Source organism: Symsagittifera roscoffensis, chromosome 1, assembly GCF_963678635.1.
Source record: "Symsagittifera roscoffensis chromosome 1, txSymRosc1.1, whole genome shotgun sequence".
Classification (NCBI taxonomy): domain Eukaryota; kingdom Metazoa; phylum Xenacoelomorpha; order Acoela; family Convolutidae; genus Symsagittifera; species Symsagittifera roscoffensis.
This window is the reverse complement of record NC_087062.1, coordinates 94,314,462-94,335,433: the sequence shown is the minus strand read 5'-3', so window position 1 is coordinate 94,335,433 and position 20,972 is coordinate 94,314,462. Positions and strand designations below refer to the sequence as shown.

Here is a 20,972-nt window from a genome sequence, read left to right as displayed (position 1 = left end):
TGAGAGTAGATGCTTAAAAAGTTGTGATTTTTTGAGAAAATCTGATTTTTGTGAAAATATTGAAATAAAAATTGGTAAAAATTTTTTTCTCTCCAAATCCATTGAAACTACCCTCAATCAATTTGCCATGAATTTCTGAGCAGGGTTGAGGGTCATGTTCATTTTTCGAAAAAAAAAACATAAATTTTTTTTTTTCACATTTTTACCAAAAAAATTTTCCGTTTTACACCCAAAACATGTATATGAATGTAATATAATGCAGATTTATGGCTTAAAACACTCTATGTTACTTTGCGTAAGACCTGGCTAACCCCACCGGGCACAAAGTATGATGAGAGAGAGGACAGAGAGTGTTTGATAAAAAAGCCAAATAAATATGGTTGGACTACCAACAAGAAAATGTTGGACCCTTCCATATTTATCTTTCTTTTGAAAAGAAAGCAATATCCCGAGAAGGATATTCCAAATGGGTTTCACTACTGAGCAAGTGTATTTATCTCTCTCTCTCTCTCTCATTCTTTCTCAAACAACAATTTTAGCGTAAAATTATTCTCGATTTGCGATTTTTTTCTAGTTTTTCTCTAACATTTTGCTGAAAACTTTACGGGGCAAACTTTAATTGATCTATTAAGCAAAACAAAAACTGAGACAAAAAATATACACACAGTAATGTTAAAACAGCTTAGAAGTCAAATCAAACAAAAATGAAAATATAAAACCTTGGAATAATATTTGAAACAAAGGAAAGTTTTTTTGTTTAAGTTATTAGAAACCTCGAAACTGTAGTTTTCTTTTTTTTGGCGCATAGCAAGCTGCATTTGGAGGAGTGCCTTGAATGAGATCTGGGGTGACTAGATCAATTGTCTCCGCACTAGATGAAACCCGAGCATCCGAATAGGAAGTTGATTGTTCTGGAGTTGAAACTGCTCCCCTAACAAACGACTCGGGAGACATTGCTGTCGGAATATCCCAGTACGCTTCGCGCTCTGCATAATCACGAATACATCCCTCCTGATTTTCATACAACGGCATTGACTCGCAGTCATACGCGAAGAGAATTTTTCTTGGAGACTGCTCGAGCGAGGTTGTGTCGTTTATCTCCGTCTTTTCTAATGCCGGATAGCTCTCGTGAATAGTGCAACTCTCGTACATTCGTTTTCGATTCTGTCTAAGTAGATCGATGTGATCAAGGAGGTAGCTCGGTAGCATGATATGACTTTTTGTAGTCCATTCCTCGTTTTGATTCTCGTCGTTTTTTCGGGGAGCCAAGTCATTGAACGGACTTGCTGTAGACGGAGAGACTCTCTCTTTCTGTTGATGGATGACTGCAATCGACTCTCTCGTGTATGTTTGGTAGATAATTGTTCTTTCTCGATCAGACACTGAGATTATTTGTAAAGGACTAGTCATGACTTGAAGAGGTTTAAAGTTTTGTTAAAATGAAATGACTGAACTACCGAAATGAAATTGAGAGAATGAAAAGTATGAAAAGTTTATTAATGAGAATGAGATCAGAAAAGGGGTGGCATAGTTCAATTAGGTCAAAGCTAATAATTTTTTAGGCGAGGCTATTAAATTTTATTCATTCTTTTAAGCATGACGCCTGAGGTCATGTTAGGAATGAATGTGAAAACCCGATTTTTTAGATTTATGTGATAGCTTTATTATAGTGGCTACGGGCGAAAGCACTCAAAATCAAGTTTTCATGATAGTTTGCCAGACATTCTTTGTTATGCTGTTAGAAATTCATTACCATGATTCATAACAGTCATTAAAATAACCGTCACAATAAATAACACTAGAAGATTTTTAGAGTATAGCCGGGGGAAAAAGTAACTAAATACCCATATAAAAAGAGGTTTATCGTTAAAGAAATTATATCCTTGGTGCTTAAGTCTTATCATTATGGCTTAGGGCGCTCGTAAACGTTATCACCTAAATTTTTACTTTGGGAGCGCATGATCTGTCTCGTATACTGTGATCAGTCATTCTTCAACGTTCCACACTAAAAACCAGTTGGTTGTTATTCATTTATAATGTACGCTTCTCTTGACACGGATGTAGACTATTTCGATGATTTTAGGGATATATATTCGAATGATAAACGTTTAATTAGAGTCGGTGCAAAAACATTCGCACAGACCGGTACTTACATAACTATCAAATTGTACAAAAAAGACGAAGAGGGAACTTTCAAGTATCGACAAGGAATAACTTTGTCTTCGAGTCCTTGGCGGACAATTTTACAAAAATCAAAAGGTTGACGAAAGCAAAAAACTGCGACATGACTGAAAAACTTAGAAAAAAGCGAAACAAATCTAAAAAATCTTCATGCTCTGAAAAGGAATGCGAAAGTGAAAACGATGATAACTGTCGGGTTGTGTAACATTATCAACTCGTTATTCGATTGAAACTTCATAGCAATGGTTGAAGCAATGTATGAGCAATCCCCTGATTATTTCAAACAGTTCCGTAAAAATTACAAATTTTTCATCCTGAATCATGAACCCAACTTTTCAGGCTTCGCTTCAAAAGCAAATTTTGCAGTATCCTCCCATTCGAATAAATTAGATTTTTGCAACCATTCGATTGACAACGAAAAACATTATCATGTGCTGGTCGAATTTACGAAAGAGTCTACCAATTTACTTAACAAGATGACTTCAAAAGCCTTCGTTGTTCCTTGTCTTCTCTCTACATTCAAATATTTAATTTTGGGTTGCTCCAACTATGAATTGTCTGGCCCTCTGATGGAAAAACTGAAAATAGCTGTGAATTATAACTCCATCAACAACTTAGATGTTAGTGGTGTTCCAGTTCGCAGACGATTCCCTCAAGTTTGCTTCGGCTCGCAAACTAAATCTGTTCAAACTCAAACTGACCTGATTACTAACGTAACAATTGAACGCTTTACTAATATTTTGAATGGTGGAAACGCTGCTGAGTTTTCTAAAAAAAATTGACATAATTTTAAGTGGGTATGGTTGTATGGAAATTGATTCAAACACTTTGTTTGTGAAAATTATCATGGAGAAGAAATTCAAGTTTTAAATATTGGTTTTCTTTCGCTCTTGTATATCAAAAAAAAATGTTACTACACAAGCGGGAGGCGTTCCCGAGGAGCGTAGCGACGAGCAACGCCGGGTTAGCTATTGCCCCTTAAACCAAACGGCCATGCCTTAATATTTCGAAGGACTTGATATGAAATTTTTCGCGGTTCACATAAACTTGCAGAAAAAAAACTTTGTTGTTAATAAGAATGAATTGAAAAAAAAAAACGAATTTATAAATTTTACAAAAACATCAATAAATTAATTTAGAATAACATATGTTTGGAAAATCTTATCAAATCAGGATCATTAAGTTTGAAACCTATTAGAAATTTGTTTGTAATTATAACATGAGCAACATAAATACAATAAAGTCCGCATAACACTGAATCAGCTGATTGTATTGGTTTTTTCAACAGTAGTTGATTTCCCTCGTGAATTGTACGTCGCATATTCTTGTACACGAGGGGATAATCACATAATCGTTTACCTAGAGGATCTGCGAAGAATATCTGTCCTCCAGCTTGAGCAAAAAGCAACCAGTGGGTTCCAGGTTGATCCGATGGTGAGGCATTCATAATCATGAACGTATTATCGTTTTTCAGTACTGAAGAGCATGGCAAATCTGCCGGAAAAACACCTCTAAAGCGATGTTTCAAATGTTTACAACGGTTAATAATTTCTACTAGTTGAAGATTATCCATGTCTATCTTAGGTCATAAGAGTGTTTTTGGTAATTTTTCTATCTGAACGCACATAAACTGTTGATGCACGCTCTCCCATAAACAATAACTCGACGTTATTACCGAGACCTGCGTCAAACTTGAGTTCGAGCGAAATAGTGCAATTGGTCTATTCAGGATGAATAAAATCGTGTGAAGCCTCCTGAGTAGACGTGAGATCAAAAGCCATAATATAATGATTATCATAATTAGCGAGACTGATTCCATGACTAGTGTTTAAAACAAAATCAAGAGCCTCAAGCGTATTGTAATAAATTCTTTTATTGTCTGATGTTGAGATGGGAGTTCCGGCAATGGGTAGACCGTTTCTGTACACAATGATCTCATTCAACCCAAATTTCTTCGTTTATGCTCATTGCTACTATCATTCTTCGAACAGGTTCTTTTGCAAAAACATCCTCTTGTCGCCAGCTTTGTACTCCTGCAGTTGCGAGAAACGTTTTTGGTACTACTTCGATATAATTGTAAATTGCCGGGTTCTTCAACAAAGTTTTTTCTTTTGATGAGAGAACATAGTCAACCACAGTCATCTTTCTGACATAGAGGTTAGCTTCGATTATTTGGACCTTGTAGTGTTTAGCTGCATCTTCAGATATGACAACAAAATCATTAGGAGAACGTCTAAGAGACAATCTTATTGTCACACCGCTAAGTAGATGCTTGTCACACGACAAAAAGTTGCAAGCAATTTTACCAAATAGCTTCAGCTCGCTCGAGGCCGCAACGAGACCTTTACGCTCCGTAACATCATCAGCTCTCCTTCCAGCACCGTCAATGGCTGATGGATTTTCTTCATAATAATAACCTTGACAAGCCAACCATGTTTTTCTGGCATCATTACCGTATGAAAACTCGGTCTCAATAAAGCTTTTATGGGCAAAATTAGCATTGGTAGTTGATATTTTTTCACCATTCAGAGACAGTGTACACTCAGAAAATAATGAAGATAAAGGATTGTTAACAAAATATGGCGTATCTCTGTTTGCCGCCTCTGTAGCATGCGTTCGAAGCACGTTTCCATTGCTTCGAACAATTCGTGCAACTATTTCCAAACGAGTACGTTGAAGATCGATGAAATTATTTCTGTCGCCGAGTACTTCAAACTCGAGCATAGGACCATCAGGAGAGTAGGAAGGTCCATTTTTTTGGGTGAATGCATTTTGAAAAGTGACAAGAAAAAGCGGTTTCTCAAATAAGTCCAAGGAGCTGTGAGTTGCTTCACTCGGGATTAAATTAGAAATCATTTTTAACCCTTGTAAAGAAATCGGAGCGACTTCTCTGTGCAGTTCGTTTTCTGGGAATGACGCGTCTCGTTTTTCGTTTAAATGCCGTCGTTCTTTTCGGATGACTTATCCAAGATCTACTTCCTCCTCCTACTTGCTTTTTGATTGTTTTTCTAACGGTGCTTTTGAGTGCCTGCTTAGGACTTTTTCTTTTTGTTGCAACTTCTATCAGTTCTGGAGCTGCCTGAAGAAGTAGTTCTTTTCCGATTTTTTTAGCCGCGGGTATCACACATTTTCGAGCCAGTGGAAGTGCGAATCTTCCTATTCCCAAGGCTAATGCACCGAAGCCACTGCCTCGTTGTCTATAATGCCCCGAGAAATGTGGTAGGTTTGCTTGGTTGTGGTAATATGAATCCATTTTGATCAATTGCTAAACTTTTGAAATTTCAAAGTCAGAACAACTTTTCCCCCTCCAGCGAAAGGAACAAGTCCTCCAGTTTCTGTGCGCAAGTTCACAGAAATATTGGAAATATTATTGACCAAAAGTTTTTTAAAATCCAAATTACTAAACGCTTTACGATTATTCGGTTCAATTGTACATGCGTAACCGTTTTTCACTCGACGATTTTTATCAATGACTCGTAAAAGGGGTGCTTTTGTGTCTCCGACTATTTGATAATGAATTATGTCCAGATAAATAAACATAAGCTGAGTACCAGCGCATACATCAACGGGATAGTCAGCAATAAGATCTTGGGTAGAGAATAAGCTATGTTTCGTGCTTCCTTGTTTGTAACCTATATGATAACCAGTTCCATCTCTGACGCCTTTGAAGCCAAGTAGGCTAGGAATTTGCGGGCTTGAAAAAGTTATACCTTCCCAATAATGCAGCCATAAGGAAAGATGTTTGGTTATTGGATCTATTACGTAATCCAATTTCTCTAATTCTGTCTTTCGACGAATCTCGTCCAGTATTTGATCAATGCTCGTATATTCTCCTTTTGTTATTTTTGCTGTTTCTCCAAGGTAAGGTCTGGAGATCTTGTCTTTCTCAACTTTCATGCTTGCTATAACCCGATCTTTTTTGTAGTACACAATGTTGTTGTCAGTTACGTTGTTTATCTGAGTAGGGAAGGTAATTTCTGTAACTGCTACTCTCCATTCACCTTGCAAATTTATTTCTTCACTCAGGAGATTTCTGAAGTTGACCAGAGTGTTATCTTTAAAAACGTTCATTGATGCAGATGAAACTAGGGTAATTGTGAAGGAAGGGGGAACATTATGGGTGAAAAGGCTGTTGGAAGTGCCCTCAGTCATGATTGTCCTTCTCCAGAACGCGAATTAGTTCAGACTCGTAAAATTTTCCCTCAATCGGTTCTCTTGTAGAATCAATCAAATTGTATGTTGGGGGATTTCGTGTTTTTATGTCAAAAACTTCAAACACTTCATCGGTGAACGATTGTTTGTAACCCTTGCGAAAACGTATGTCTACTTTGGCAAGTCTAACATAATCACCAACATAAAGCTTTGGACGTCGAACTAACTTCAAAGACTGTTCTGCTCTTAATGAAATCAGGCGAGGAACATCTTTTTTAGTTACTTTATTTGGTGCAAGATTTGTGACACGATTTGTTCTCGAATTAATTGCATTGACAAAATCTTGCAATTTGTCAATGTGTGAGTAAGTCCATTTATCCTCCAAGTACTTATAAATAAGATTTTTCAAGGAACGGATTTTTCTCTCAGCGAATGCGGACTTTTTCTCGCTCTCTGTGCTATATGTGTTTATGCCTTTCTTTTTACATAATGCTTCGAAGGACCCTTTAAACTCTGTGCCCTTGTCCACCCATACTTTTTCCGGTTGTTTTGTCGTTATCATTAGTTTGAACGCTTCTGCTGTTGTAGTAGCATACTTTGATTTCAAGGGTTGCACTCTGAGATAGCGGGACATGCAGTCAACTGCAACAAGCAGATACTTAACATCATGGTTGTACTGGGCAAGTTTATCAACAAAGGCCAGATCTAATGACCAGATTTCGTCGATATCGTAAACTATGACCTTGAGTCGCGGCGTTTTTCGGATCACAGTTCGATATTTCGTGTAAGCAGGTTCAGTATGAAGGAAATTTTTAACTTTCTTTCGCGACAAATTGCTTGCTTTTATCAAGTTGTTCACACTACCAAATAACGCGGGACCTTTGTCACTGTATTTAGTTTTCAACAATTTTTCTTCAATCTTGGTAATTTTCCCATTGTTTTGTTTGCGCCTTCGTCTTTTCTGACGTTGGAGAATCTGAATCGTTATGGGGCGTTCCGTATGAGTCAGAGCCTTCTCTGACTCTTTTTCACGTTTTTGGTTTTTGGTTTTTCTATTACCGCTGAGACTTTTTCGTTTGTGTTTTTTACTTCTCTTAAGGTTTGCACTACTTTTTTCCTGCCAAGTGGGCGACGTTGAGCGGGTTCTTGAGAGTCCGGGTTCTTGTTTCTCTTGAGCGTTAATAGGCGCTGACTGAACCGCGTGTTTGGCATTTCGATTTATTACCAGGTTTTCATTCAAGTTGAGAGCAGTTAAAATGTTAATGAACGCCGGATTGTGTAATTTTTTCGTTGGTTGTTGTATGTCGTATAAAAAAATTGTAGCTTTAAGTCCTGTTGGTACTTTATCTACATATATCACCTCATTGTCACGGTTTATGGTTACTCTTTCTGAATTTTGTATGATTTCAAGTACGGTTTTTGCTCTAACAAATTTTTTGTCTTCTAAAACTTGTAACTGTCCTAAAATTCTTTCGGTATGTCTATTGTGTTTCTCTTCTAGTATTTCGTCTTTAACACGTTCGACCGGTACTTCTTCATCGTCCGTTAACAGTTTAAGCTGTTCTTGTTGGGGCTCAACATTATCCGTAAATGTTTCCTTCGTTGCAGTAGTCTTACTAGTTTGTGGAGGTAATTGGGGTCTAAGCCGGTTAAGATAGGACAGTTGAGCATTTTTATGTTTAATATTATTATCATGAAGAACACGTGCAGCATGTGGCTGCTCTTTAACATATAAGTGTTTCGGAATTAGAATGAATTCTTCAGCAGTCATCATTAAGTTGTGAGGTACTTGTAACAATAAAAAAGTATTTGTCGAACTAAATGGAAGCCTTCTTTACTCAAAATAATCGCACGTCTTTTGACAACACTGGTTTTTGGAGTTATTAAGTATTTGTATGCTGTCTCGAATCGTTCGATGTTTGCGATTTTAACGGGTACGTTTCCATTGACTACATTGAGCAAACATTCACAAATAAGTGTTATGATCTCACGATTTGAAGTTTTTCTAATTAATCTTCTTAGCTGGTCAGGTTTCAGTTGTACCATATGCCGCAGAATAGATAAGTTTTTCTTTTTCATTTGTGATTGGAGTAGTTTCTGCTTCAGATAAGGGTAAATAAAAAACTGTTGGCCCAGGTGGTGTGATATTTGAACAATATCTCAAACAATCTGATGTACGGGGGTCCAAGTCGATTAGAAGATGTCCAAAAGAGTCTCTGGTAGCTAATTCGTAACAGTTTCTCAAAAATTTTGATACATTCAATTGTCTTCCTAAAAGATCTAGTTGCTGAACGTCGCGAGGCGATTTGAACAGAATGATGTGTGAAGTGTTCAAATCAATCGTACGCGACCATCGACTTTGTTGAAACAAGTTATGCTTAACATATATTACATCTATCCCATTATGTCTACCCGCTGTCGCTAACCTAACAAATTCCTTGTCATTATAGATGTCTTCACATGAATCATCGAAAACTAGAAGAACATTTTCTAATTTTCTCACAGATTCGAATCCGTCGAATTTCATGAACTCCACGTTCACCTCGCGAGAAGACACTTTTTCTGAGAATGCAGGTTGCATCTCTTTGTAAAGATATAGAACGGTTCCAAATTTAGGGTAAAAAGTATTTCCCATCAGAAGTTTCAAAATTAACTCAGTTTTCCCGGATCCTGAAGGTCCCACTATCGCCATAAAAATTCTTGTCGAAGTATCAATCACTTTATTCATATTCTTGGGTTTGGTAGTACGTAACCAACCAAGCCTGATAAAATCGAGAACCAAACTGACGTTTCTTCGCAACTTAATTTAGTGAAAGAAAGTTTGAGAATGCAGAAAGTTAGTAAAATTAGAATTACTACCATTTGCGCAACAAAAACTACTTCAGACCTTGGCAAAGTTACATTGTTACAAAACTTCCATGATTTTTTTCACTGTTTTTCTCGTTATAAACAAACTCTGTTACTAATGTTGCGTCAGGTTCATCTACTGCTGTTGTTGCTTCTGACATTTGAGAAACTATTTATTCTACAGACTGTGTTAGACTCTTTCTCTCTGTGAATGAAGCTTGTAAAAAATTAAATTACTTTTGAGAGCAGTAAAAAATTTTATAACGTGTGAAATCTCTATCATTTATGTCATGCATTTCTAAAACAAAGTTTGCTGGGATATTTGCAGTTTTTTTGTAGTACATTATTTTCTTCACAGTATCCTCTTTCACAATCGTCTTAATCTCTTCTGGCAATTCACTGCTTTTTAGATCCATCTGAACTCCTGGCTGACGTTTGGGTACTAAGACTAGTTCGGGAAGATATACTCCTCGCTTGCTGGCTAACATTTCTGATAAACTTGAATCTCTGGAAGTATACAAATTGATCAATAACTGGAAAAAACCTCTTCAACGTAGACAACTCTTCTTCGGAAATTATTATTTGCTCCTTCCTCTGAACAATTTGGCCACTGCAATCAATACGCTCTATTCTCGTTAATGAAATTTTAATATCACCCTCTGGAGTCATCCACGCACAAAGCATTGAATTTGGTGATAGGTATAACTCCACTTTCGCTGATCTCTCGCTGTTGTTCATTTTTCAACCAATCATAAAAAACCTTGGTTTTCTTCAGGGCACAATGATTCCTGGAGTTGTAATGTGGAATATGTTTATTGCAACTTGGATAATTTTTAAAATATAAGTTTTCAACCCGAGGACAGCCCAAATCATCTAGGTTTTCAATCTTTCGGTCCAAGTACTTGGCCAAAAATTCTGTCTTTTCTTTTCCTTTAGCGTAAAAAACGGCACCGGGATTTCTCAGCACAAAACTTTGAAGTATTTGATTCAAGTTTATATAAAGATAATCACCGTTTTCCCAATGGAGACCGTGTAAATAATTTGTTAACCAGTTGTAAGCTTTTTGTTCAAGCTTTGCTAGTATATTGAAGTTCACTGGAGGTAGGAAAATGAGTCGATCGCTGTAGTCTGAAGTTGTTATTGCTAATTCTTTAACCACAAAGGCGTTTTTCTTGTAACGAAAGCCTTCCACGTCAAGCACAACTGATCTCTCGCCTAGCATTCTAGTAAATGATAAACTTCTGGTTTTTTCAACTTAATGAAAAGGCAGAACGCTATTCCACTCAAATGTCCCAATAAGCTGTTGTTACAGTTCCAGGGCAACATGTAACAGTACGTGGGACCCTGTTGATAAAATTCGTGTATAAATCGGGCCGCATCGTGCAAAATAGCGTGCAATCGTAAAATTTTGGAATTTTGCAAGTATTTGTCCAAGGAAGAGTTATCAATACCAATCAAGCCACCATAAGGTCTCAACTTAATTAAAATGTCGTAGTTAAAGTTATCAGAACTAACAAAAAACAGAGAACATGCAGCTAGAAAATAGTTGCGTCGGTTAGAATTATCAGGATAAGTTTGTTTCAAAGACGTATAAATTTCGTGAATTATTTTCAAATCAATAGGAGTTACTCTGCTTTTTTGCAGTTTCAATATTTATTTTTTCCAACACCTCTCCAACCTGCTGAATTTCAAGCCAGTGGAAATAAAAGTGACCTTGCAAATACCATTTAATCTCATTAAGATAACGGTGGTAAATAATTAAATAAACCACCGGGAGTTTTTTGTATTTTGATAGCTTGTTGAAACATAGACGGATTTTTCTCTCCAAGTCTTTATCAACCCTTTTTGAGGTAAAATCAAACGAATAGTCGAATACGTTTTCATAATCAGCAAAATTCAAATCGCTCACAGTACCATACTGTTGTTTTGTAGAAATGCACCAAGAGATTTGTTGAAGCTCACTCAAATAAAATTGTTCTTTGAAAATTAACTCGTATTCTTTCTTTGAAATTTCCTTTGCCATTTCGAGGAAGACGACGTAGCGTTCATTACTAAATTTGAAAAATGAGTTTTTTTCTGCGGTTGAAAACACTCTTTATTGTAAATGTTCATTATCAATATCTTCAGTACACCAAGTTCTCTCTAATTTCATTTTTCTTAATTCAAAATTTGTCAAATTTATCATTTGGTATATTTTGCCCAGAAACGGCCGCCGCCTTTTGAGAGTAATTTCAATTTATTGCCTTTTCACCATAAAATTTAGGTCAAGTTAAGGAATTAGTTTACTGCTGCCAACAGTTAAGCTACGCTGCCAAATTGGCCGGCGCATTTTTATTATATACCATAAAAGTCAATTCCCCGTTCACTAACAAATTTCAACTAGGTCGAAAGTTCATTTGCCCGAAACAAATATAACAATTAATATGATTCATATAATTAACCAGGACCAATAATTAGGACCCCAAAAATTGGAATTAGAAAGAATTTTGTATCGTGTCCCTTGTTGTTAAGCTAAACTTAGCAAGATCCTAAGCAGGGGGTCTTCTGCTTTTTGGGTGGAAAATTTCTTTCGTTTACAAAATCCTAGGATAGGGGTCCTCCAAAAAATTAAGGACCCCTTTCCTAGGATTTTGCTTTACGTGAGGACCCCCCCCCCCCTTAAAAAGGACCCCCCCCCCTTAAAAAGGACCCCCCCCCCCCCCTTAGGATCCGGGACACGATACAATACTACTTAAAATTGTTATTCAAAATCCTATCTAGGGTTTTTGGTGTGAAAAAATGTTGATTTTTGATTTGAAATGTTGATTTTTGCACAACTGAAGTTTTTTAGCGCTTCAAAAGTACTGAGTGACATACCTGTTTCGAGAGGTCAACCAGTTCCACTTGCACAGCGGGGGGTATTTCAGGCTCCCCTTTGGCCCCTCCCCTTTTGCCGCCGCCTGACCCTGACCCCTTCTTCTCGGTCTCAATACGCAACATTTTGAACTTGTCTTCCACCTGCAGTTCAGAAAAATCGGAAGTAATAATTTAGCAAAACAATACGATAAGTCAACGGCGGATATAGGATTTTCTCGAGGGGGGGGGGGGGCGGATTTTCATGGTCGAACCCCTGAGGAAGGGGGAGGAGGTAGAAAAGAGTGTCCGCTCTCCCCAACCCCCCGCCCCCGCCCCTCCCCCTCTAAATTCGCCCCTGCGATAAGTTACAGATTTTTATAGGGCATACTTCAACTCAGGAAATAGTCTATTTAAAAAATGTCCGATGTTGTCAGATTATTATATTTTGATTCAAATTTTGTATCTCAAATAATTTTTTTATAGCTATACAATTGGTTTTAATTTATCTTCCTTCACACCCAATTTAAACAACAAAGTGGTATATTTCCTATCTATTGACACCAGGGGTGGATCTAGGATTTTCTCGAGGGAGGGGCGGATTTTCAAAAAAACTTTCGAAATTTTTAAAATTTTGTTTACCTTTTTTTTTAGGTCGACCAAATTAATTTTTCGAGCTCTAAAGCACTGTTTTATTCCTATTTGGGCCAAAATTTGCGCCGCAGGCAAATTTTTGAAAAAAATAGGCCAAAAAAGGCTCGCCCCTCAAAATTAGTATATATTGGCGCCAAAAATTTTAAATTTGGTCGGCCAAAACTGGATTTCTTAAAAGTACCAAAGGGGAGACGGCTTTGGGTCGGCAGGGGGTCGAATCCCTGAGGAAAAAGAAAAAGGCGTCCAGCCCCCCCCTAAATCCGCTCCTGATTGACACATAATTGTTCCGACTTTCGAAGAAACTGACGGAGTTTTGATGTTTGGGGTGGTTTTTTAATCAGCCAAAAAAAACAAGTAGTTGACTATCGCGCATCTGTTTTTCCGCAATTTATAGGTGTATTCCGGAATCAGTTAGAAGACTGACTCATTAAAAACTAATTGTTCCGACCATCGAAAAGGGGCAGGAACTTTGTATTAGTGTGTGTTTCAATTTTTTTCTTTTTATTTTCCACGCAAAATCAGGTACAACAGATAATCTTCGGACTTGGTTGAGTGATATATCATAATAAAACCCTTTCAGTCGCGATTTTATAGCACATTAAAAACTATCAAAATTTTTTTCTAGTGTCGAGAAAAACTGGTCTAAAAAACTGGTCTAAATTCCAGCGAGTAATGCTCAATATAGGCCCGTTGCAGTAGACTATTTTTGACTTATTTTACTTTTATTCGAGTTAAACTAGTTTTTGGAGATCTTAAATGCCATTTTGAAAAAAAGCTTTTAAAAAAATTTTCCTATGTTTTCGTTTGTTTTTCTAGTCATTTTTCTTAACTCTATGATCGTCGAATCTGCCTAGATTATAGTTTTACGTCAGATCATTTTATCTCACCACGCAGAAAAACTAGACTAATTTGAAGAAAAATGAAAAATATATATATTTTCTTGCAATTATTTTACAAATTTTTAGACTAAAAACTTGTACTTTTAAGTTGGTTTTACGTCAGGGTTTTTATTCGTGAGATACGATTAGTCTTGTTTCTCCAACTTTCGTTCAGTCAAACTTTGGCAATTGAAATCATAATTTTTAAGAAAAAAAAGTTCTACTCCATTAAAGATGCTGTTTCTCTGGGATGTTTAACTCCTACTTTTTATAAAGCTCTAGGGGACTCAAAAAAACCACTTTGGCTATGCTGCGGACTAATTTTTGCGAGTGAAGATTTTCTCATGATGCTGAAAGTGCAGCACAAATTATTTATGCGTGTCGAATTATCCAGCAATCGAAATATCGAATTGATTTGAGGCAAGCTATTGGTCGTAATGATATTGTACGACTCAAATTCTTGCATTTTATTGTTGATTTTTTTTCAAAATTTTAAACTTTTTTTATTATTTAATTACCAAAAACTATTCAATGCCAAATAAGGGGAAGTCTTCGGCCTTTTATACCGCTTCGGCCTTGGCTTCGGCTTCGGCTCTGGCTTCGGCCTGATATTTTTAATAAAATCACGTCGAAACTCACCAACTTTTTTAAAGCATTTCAGAATTATTTCTATATGGACTAACGCAAATAATTAAAATGTTTTCAACAGTTTGACCTATAACTAGAGTAAGCATTTCTGTTTTTGGCGTCATTTTTTGTAGCCACGCAACGACTTCTTAGCACGAAACTACTTCCTGCCTCTACAAACAGGGGACAAAAAATGGCAAATTATTGTTTCCAACCAAATAAACAATATAAACAAGGATAGCCGGTTACTGTGCAAGAAGCACAGAATGTTCCGATCATCGTCTGTAAAAAACTGCGGTTGAGAAACTTTTCGTTCCGAATCAGTGTGCTTTTTCTGCTTGGTGTGATAAAAAGATCTGAGGTATAATATATTTTTAGGCATATTAGACAGTCATAGAAATGTAGGCAAATTGGACAACATATTTTGTAGAAAAATGGCTAGTAAACTAAAAGAAAATTAAAAAAATTTTTGGTTCCTAAAAAGAAGCTAAAAAACTCCAAAAACTAGTTTACTTGCCTAAAATTAAGTTTTAAGGTCTTGAAATAGGCATAATTCAGCTGTTGTAAGCCTGCTGGCTTGCTTTATTCGCTCAAATTAAGACGAAAAAACAAAAATTTAAAACCGGTTTTTCTTAACCATACAAAAGTTTTTTGGAAATTTTTTTATGTGGTTCGAACTACGACTAAACAGGCTTTAATATGGTATATCACACAACCCAGTCTGATTATTATTTGTGGTAACTGATTTTGCGTGGAAACTACAAACAAAAAACTAAAACAGACCCGAATGCAAAGTTCCTCACCATTTTCAATGGTCGGGACAAAAATATGTGGAAGAAAGTGAGGGAATATTGGCGCGACCAATTTCGTTTTTATACCTATCAGCCTTTGACGGAATTCTTTTTTACAGTATGAAACTATTGATACCTCGAGCTCAAAAGTATAAAAAACAAATATGGGAATTTCTATGTATTTCGTAATTTGTTTTCTGAAATTTGAGTTTAGAGGTAGCACTACCTGGTCGAGCTGTTCCTTCAGTTTGTCATTTTCAGCCGACAGTTCCATCATCTTGGCCTCAAACATCACCTTCATTTTTTCGATCTCCTTCTTCTGACTGCTCACCATATCAGAACGCTCCTGGCAAAAAAACTCGCCAATTTCACAAAAGACAGCAGTGAATAGTACTAGGTTCTCTAACATCTACATGCTACTACGCATGTTCAACGTGTAACTATTGATGGTATCAAAAACGAATCAATTTCAAACTAAGACTTCCCAAAATGGGCCAATTGATTACAAGCGTTCGAGCAGCCTTCTAAATTATAACTACTTTATTGAAAATATAAGCTTGAACATTTGTGACAACATTTTTCTTCCACTCAATCCCGTAAGAGCTGTCCTAGAGCACTAAAAAGACGCTGTTTTGGCCAAATTTTCTGCGCCGCAGGCAAGTTTTTTTGAAAAAACAGGTCAAAAAAGCCGTTTTTGGGCACTTTTTGTAACATTTTGACAAAAAAATAGCATTTTTCTGGCGCGCGCTCCCCTCAAAGTTAGTATATATTGGCGCTGAAGGCGCCTTTGGAAAAATTTTAGGGTCGGTCGGCCAAAAGTGGATTTCTTAAAAAGTACCAAGGGGGGGCCCTTTGGTTCGGCAGGGGGTCGAATCCCTGAGGAGAAGGGGGGCGTCCCCCCCCCCCCTAAATCCGCCCCTGAACACGGTGAAAACCATCCTTCATCATTTTTGCGTCAAAGCCCTGAGTTGAAGAATTTTGATTTTCAAAAAAAATTGTCACAGAAGTTTTCTCAGCGGAAAGACTAACTTTTTGTTCTGAATTCGTTATTTTTGGCGTATTTTCAGTTATTTTGGCCCACTCTCTCCACTTTATTATAGCTAATTAGCTTATTTAATCGCCACTACTTAAAAAACTACAGAACATTTAGGGGTCCAAATAAAAGTTATAATTAAAAAAAAATTAATTTTTTTGTTTTTTAACACCCTTAATTAGAGCGGTCGTAATAATCCACATGCAGAGGTTTTTATGATGATTGCGACGTAAAGCGATGTGAGTGTAGCGCTAATAACTTGATTATAATGAATTTTTATTAACTATATTGTAGTTTAGGGTTTACCTTTTTACACTTCTGAAACATACGCATTTCATGAAATTGATGTACCCCCCTCCCCCGGGCGAATTTTTGAATACGCGTAAGTTTTTGGCCTGTTTTTTCAAAAAATTCCCTGAGGCGCTGAAAACTTGGTCAATATAGGTTCATTTATAGTGATTTGGGAACTCAGAAAATCAATTTGGTCGACCTAAAAATCTTAGATCCGCCCCTGAACTTAAGCAAATCAAAATGTATTTTGAATAGAAAATGAAGAACCATCTTTATTTTTTTACCATCTGAAAAGTGTGACACAACTCCGCTTTTTCGTATTCCATCTTTTCTTCAAGCTCCCTCTTTTTTTCTTGGAATGCCGCTAGTTGACGCTCCATGTCTACGCTCAAGCCCCGCTCCAGATCTCGCTTCTCCTGTGCGAAGCGTCGCGTAGCCTCGTCCTTTTCTTTGCGGAACACTGCATCTTTGTCAATGAGCTTCTTTTCATATTCCTGATAATGTAATGAGGAAATGAAAGAAGCTAAGAAACAAAGAAAAAACAAAAAATTTAAAATATATTTTTCCAATTTTGAAACATTTAATTGAATATTTATGTGTTTTCAACGTTTGTAATCAATTTTCTCGAAGTCATTAACTATATTTCCTTGAGGAGTATAGTCGGAGCTAGCTTTAAAATCTTTGCCCTAGGACAAACAGTCTTTTTGTTCCATATTTTGGAGAAAGTGACGGAACATTTGTGCTCAGCGTGGTTTTTTTATCCAGACAAATTTCGACTTCTTAATCAAAAACCTTTGGCAAAAATATTATTACCCTCAGCTCATATTTAAAAAGATATTTCACCTGTGATAATTTTTTCAAAAAGTTTGTTTTAACTATTGCTATTTTGACCAATTTAGGATAATTAGCGCGCGATATTATTCGTGCTATTAACGCTTAAGCGGAGATTTAATCCTTCTTGGAAATCGTTCCGAATTGAATAGAGGCATGCTATTTGGTCTAATTATTACTTTGGTAGCAGGACGATCTACACCATTCCAATCTATCCTAATTATTACTATATGCCAATCTACCCTTCGCCTAATTTAAGAGGGAGCGATAAAATCAAAAAAAAAGATCACTGCAGTCGCGTCAACATGAGACGTGCTTGCCTGCAGAGGGTAGGACTCTAAACGAAAACTAGAGCCAATAATTGCGCCCGCATAGCGCGCCCACCGGCGACCTTGACCCGCGATAGTCAGCTAAGTTATCCTTGGCAATTGAACACTTTATAGAACATAGAGTAGATAAACTTAGGGTAGATTTGCATAGGGTAGATTTGAATAGGCTGTTTTCTTTGAATATCAACCACTTGAACAGAAATAATGTACCAACTTTGTGACAAAGATTAAGTAGAAAATTTGAGACGTGCGACATTAATACGACCGATTAGCTAGTCTCAATCCAAATTGGAACGACTTTGTTCTGCAGGATAATTTGCCACGCATGAAAAAAGTCGCGTTACGTTTTCAACATTATGGATAAAATCTTCAAAGTGCTCTTAAATTAGTCCAGAGCATGGCCAAATGGACAATTTTCAAAAAATTGATCAGAGGTAAAATATAATTTTGAATCTGAATTCAGAGAGTCGATATCTTCAATTGGTCATAAATTTTTTGTTAAAAACTAATATTTCGATCGCCGAAAATTGACTGGTTAAAAAAACACACCAAGCATTAATTTTTTTTCATCTTTTCAAGGACACAATGCAAACAAACTTCTCTGAGTTTCTCATTTTCCTTCTCTCGTTCGCTTCGTAATAATGAATTCTCTTCTTTGAGTTTCGCTATCTGAGATGTCATTTCTTCTCTCATTTGATCTTTCTCGGCCTGCAGTCTGTCCACTTCTGCGTTATTTACACTCGGCGTTTCTGGATTTCATCGAAAAATAAAGTGAATTGATCAGATATTTTCGTCAGAGATGTCATTTTTGACTTGGAAGAAGAAATCTGTTCTTGAAAAATATCAGGCGTTCTACGGGTAATAATAGGCCATCGTTTATTTCTAATGTCAATAGATAAATTAGCTTCAGGAAAATCAATTTCTGAGAAAACTGCACTCTAAAAAACGTTAGAATATTTTTTGTCAGCTTAGGTTGCTGAAAATTTATGGCGCCCTTATAAATTCTGTTGGATGTCCAAAAACTTTTTTTTAGAATAAGGTTATATAGGGTCATTCCCATAAAAATATATAATCCTCCCGCCCCCACCCACCCAGCCTGGCCTGGTAGCAAAAAAGTTGCAACAAGCAACGATTTTTGTATTATGTATTTTTGCTTTTCGAGGGTCATCTTCAACTTACTGGGGGCTATAAGTGGAAACACCCGAATAAAAAAATTTTAAGAATCGGAGTTCCCGGGCGCTTCAAGTTAGTTTTTCTTCAACTTGCTACCTTCTTGTTCTTTTGGCGCTTCTTCGTCGTCTCCGATGATAACAGGGCTCAGTGTTCGCTGTGTCACAAGAGGGGGAGGATTTTTCTTCGATTCCGGTTCAGACGAGTCGGACTCCTTCGTCTCCTTTTCTTCCTCTTCTTTCTTCTTCTGGAAAAAAGAAAACATGCTCGAAACTCCAAAATTTAGTTTTTACCAATGGAATAATTTTAGGATTTCATTAATGACAGTTTCAAAATGGTTTTGGTTTAAATGATCGATTTTTAAATTAACAAATTATCGTCAATTTGAATTAGATAAAAAATTAAAATTGAATGTTTCCTTGTCATTATAAAAGCGTGGAAAATGTTGACGTTACACATTTGGTGTGATAACAGTTTTCAACATATGTGCAGAAGAATAAACATTATCAGTCTCTTTTTGGCTATCTGCTACTGAAAGTGACACTGCAATTTTTTTCACACTTACCATTTTATGAAGAATGGAAAAATTGGTCCAAGTTTTGCTAGCGCCACAAAGTAGAGATGGAAAAAACTAACTAACCACAAATAAAGATTACTTGTAACATGTGTGTCATAATAATTTATCCAATTCATTCTGAAAGAGAACATTCTGTCTCAGTTAAATGAGTTTGTAATTTTCATATGAAAAATTAAATCCAGTACCGCGTTTGGATCAAAAAATTAGACAAAAAAATAGAAAACTTTTAATGAAGAGCGTAAAAGTTTTCCCTCTGCCCTCTTAAATGAAGTGATTTGTCTACTTTATTTAATTTGGATAATTATTGCTTAGTTGTGCATGTAAAGTTTTAACATGAAAAAGCTCTACCTGTTGTTTCTTGGGCGATTATTTTTCTGATGCTCTGTAGTCTGTGTTCTATTATTAAGACAATATCATAAAAATGACGATTTAATTCAGGCATCTTACAGAGCTCAACCGGATATAGGAACCTGATCTGAAATTGTTCTGTGCCTTCTAGTTGTGTCCCGAGGTGGAGATATGAGAGGCTTCAAGAAGGTTTGAACTGATTTATACATAACCACCAGAGAACGCAACTGTTATTAATGAGAACAGAATAGGATAGTTATTATTTAGAAAATTTAGCTACCTTTATGCAAAAACGGCCGAGTTTCAGCTCTAAACAACGTAGTTTTTCTTCTTTGCTATCGATGACCTGAAACATAAAAACCGTTTAGTTAAATTTTCAAATAAACTAGTTATAAAGAGATTCAAAATATATCTCGAACACATTGTCATATTGAAGAAAAGTTTAGGCGAACAATTGGTAAAAAACATCAATCACAAAACTCTTCGTTGCTCTCGAAATCTCGTAGGCAAATCCGACAATTCGGTTGAATAGATTTTTGTTATGAGCTTAAAGTGCATTCTTGTGTGTTTCAGTATTTTAATTTTTTGTGTCCTTTTCCACTCAGTCCGTTGAAACTCTCGTCCGTTTCAGTATTCTAATTCTATCATATTAGCAAGAACTGATTCCATCAATATTTTGGTCTTTTTGATTTCGCTAACTTGGTACTTTTGTCGTGGCTAGCTTTAAAATGTCAAAATATAGAAAAAAAAAGTAGAGAAAAAAAGATTATTTCTTTTCGCCTTCATTGCAACACTAACTGAGGTCAGAACCTTCGGAACACTGTGGCTGTTTCTAATTTTTGTAATTAAATTTGCCAATTTTGGAGTTTGAATGTCTACTCTTCAACTTGACTCGGAGAATGTTTTCAAAAATGTGCAGCAGTTAAAGTTGTTTTTAAGCAAATTTTTGTTTTTTGTTCCGACTTTCGTAACAAAAGTAACGAATTATTTGTGCTCGGGGTGGGTTTTTTTCTTCAGACAAATGTCAATTTTTAGCTAGCTTTTTTACGGAATTTTTTAAATATCATTTCCTGTGATCATTTTTTTGTAAAGTTATGGGGTTTTAAGGATTGCCATTTTTGCCGTTTTGGGACAATTAACGAGCGATATATTTCGCGCTATTAGCGGTAAGCAGAGATTTAATCGGATTGCGGTCTTTATTTAGACAACCGCGTATTCATACTTGTCGGTAAGCAGATAAATATTACATTAACCGACCAGAGTCGAGATGGGAAAGCAAACTTGCGAAATTAATAATTATTGTTTATTCATTTCTTCTTTGTCTCGATTCTGATGTTTAATACAGTATTTGTCTGCTTACTGATAAGTCTGAATTCGCAGTTGTCTAAATAGTGCTACGTAACCGACTTAATCCGTCTTAGAAATTGTTCC

The 20,972-nt window shown here is 36.3% G+C and overlaps 1 protein-coding gene across 1 annotated transcript in view; it reads right to left on the bottom strand.

Moving 5' to 3' along the window:
* LOC134840836 (golgin subfamily A member 6-like protein 22) overlaps nt 1–20,972 on the bottom strand; it is a 48,377-nt gene that overhangs the window by 14,812 nt on the left and 12,593 nt on the right. The window contains exons 5-10 of the mRNA XM_063856823.1: nt 19,822–19,887; nt 18,716–18,863; nt 18,044–18,195; nt 16,571–16,780; nt 15,189–15,308; nt 12,037–12,177 (exon numbers count right to left, since the gene is read on the bottom strand). Coding sequence (XP_063712893.1) covers nt 12,037–12,177; nt 15,189–15,308; nt 16,571–16,780; nt 18,044–18,195; nt 18,716–18,863; nt 19,822–19,887 — 837 coding nt within the window. The remainder of the gene's footprint in view (nt 1–12,036; nt 12,178–15,188; nt 15,309–16,570; nt 16,781–18,043; nt 18,196–18,715; nt 18,864–19,821; nt 19,888–20,972) is intronic.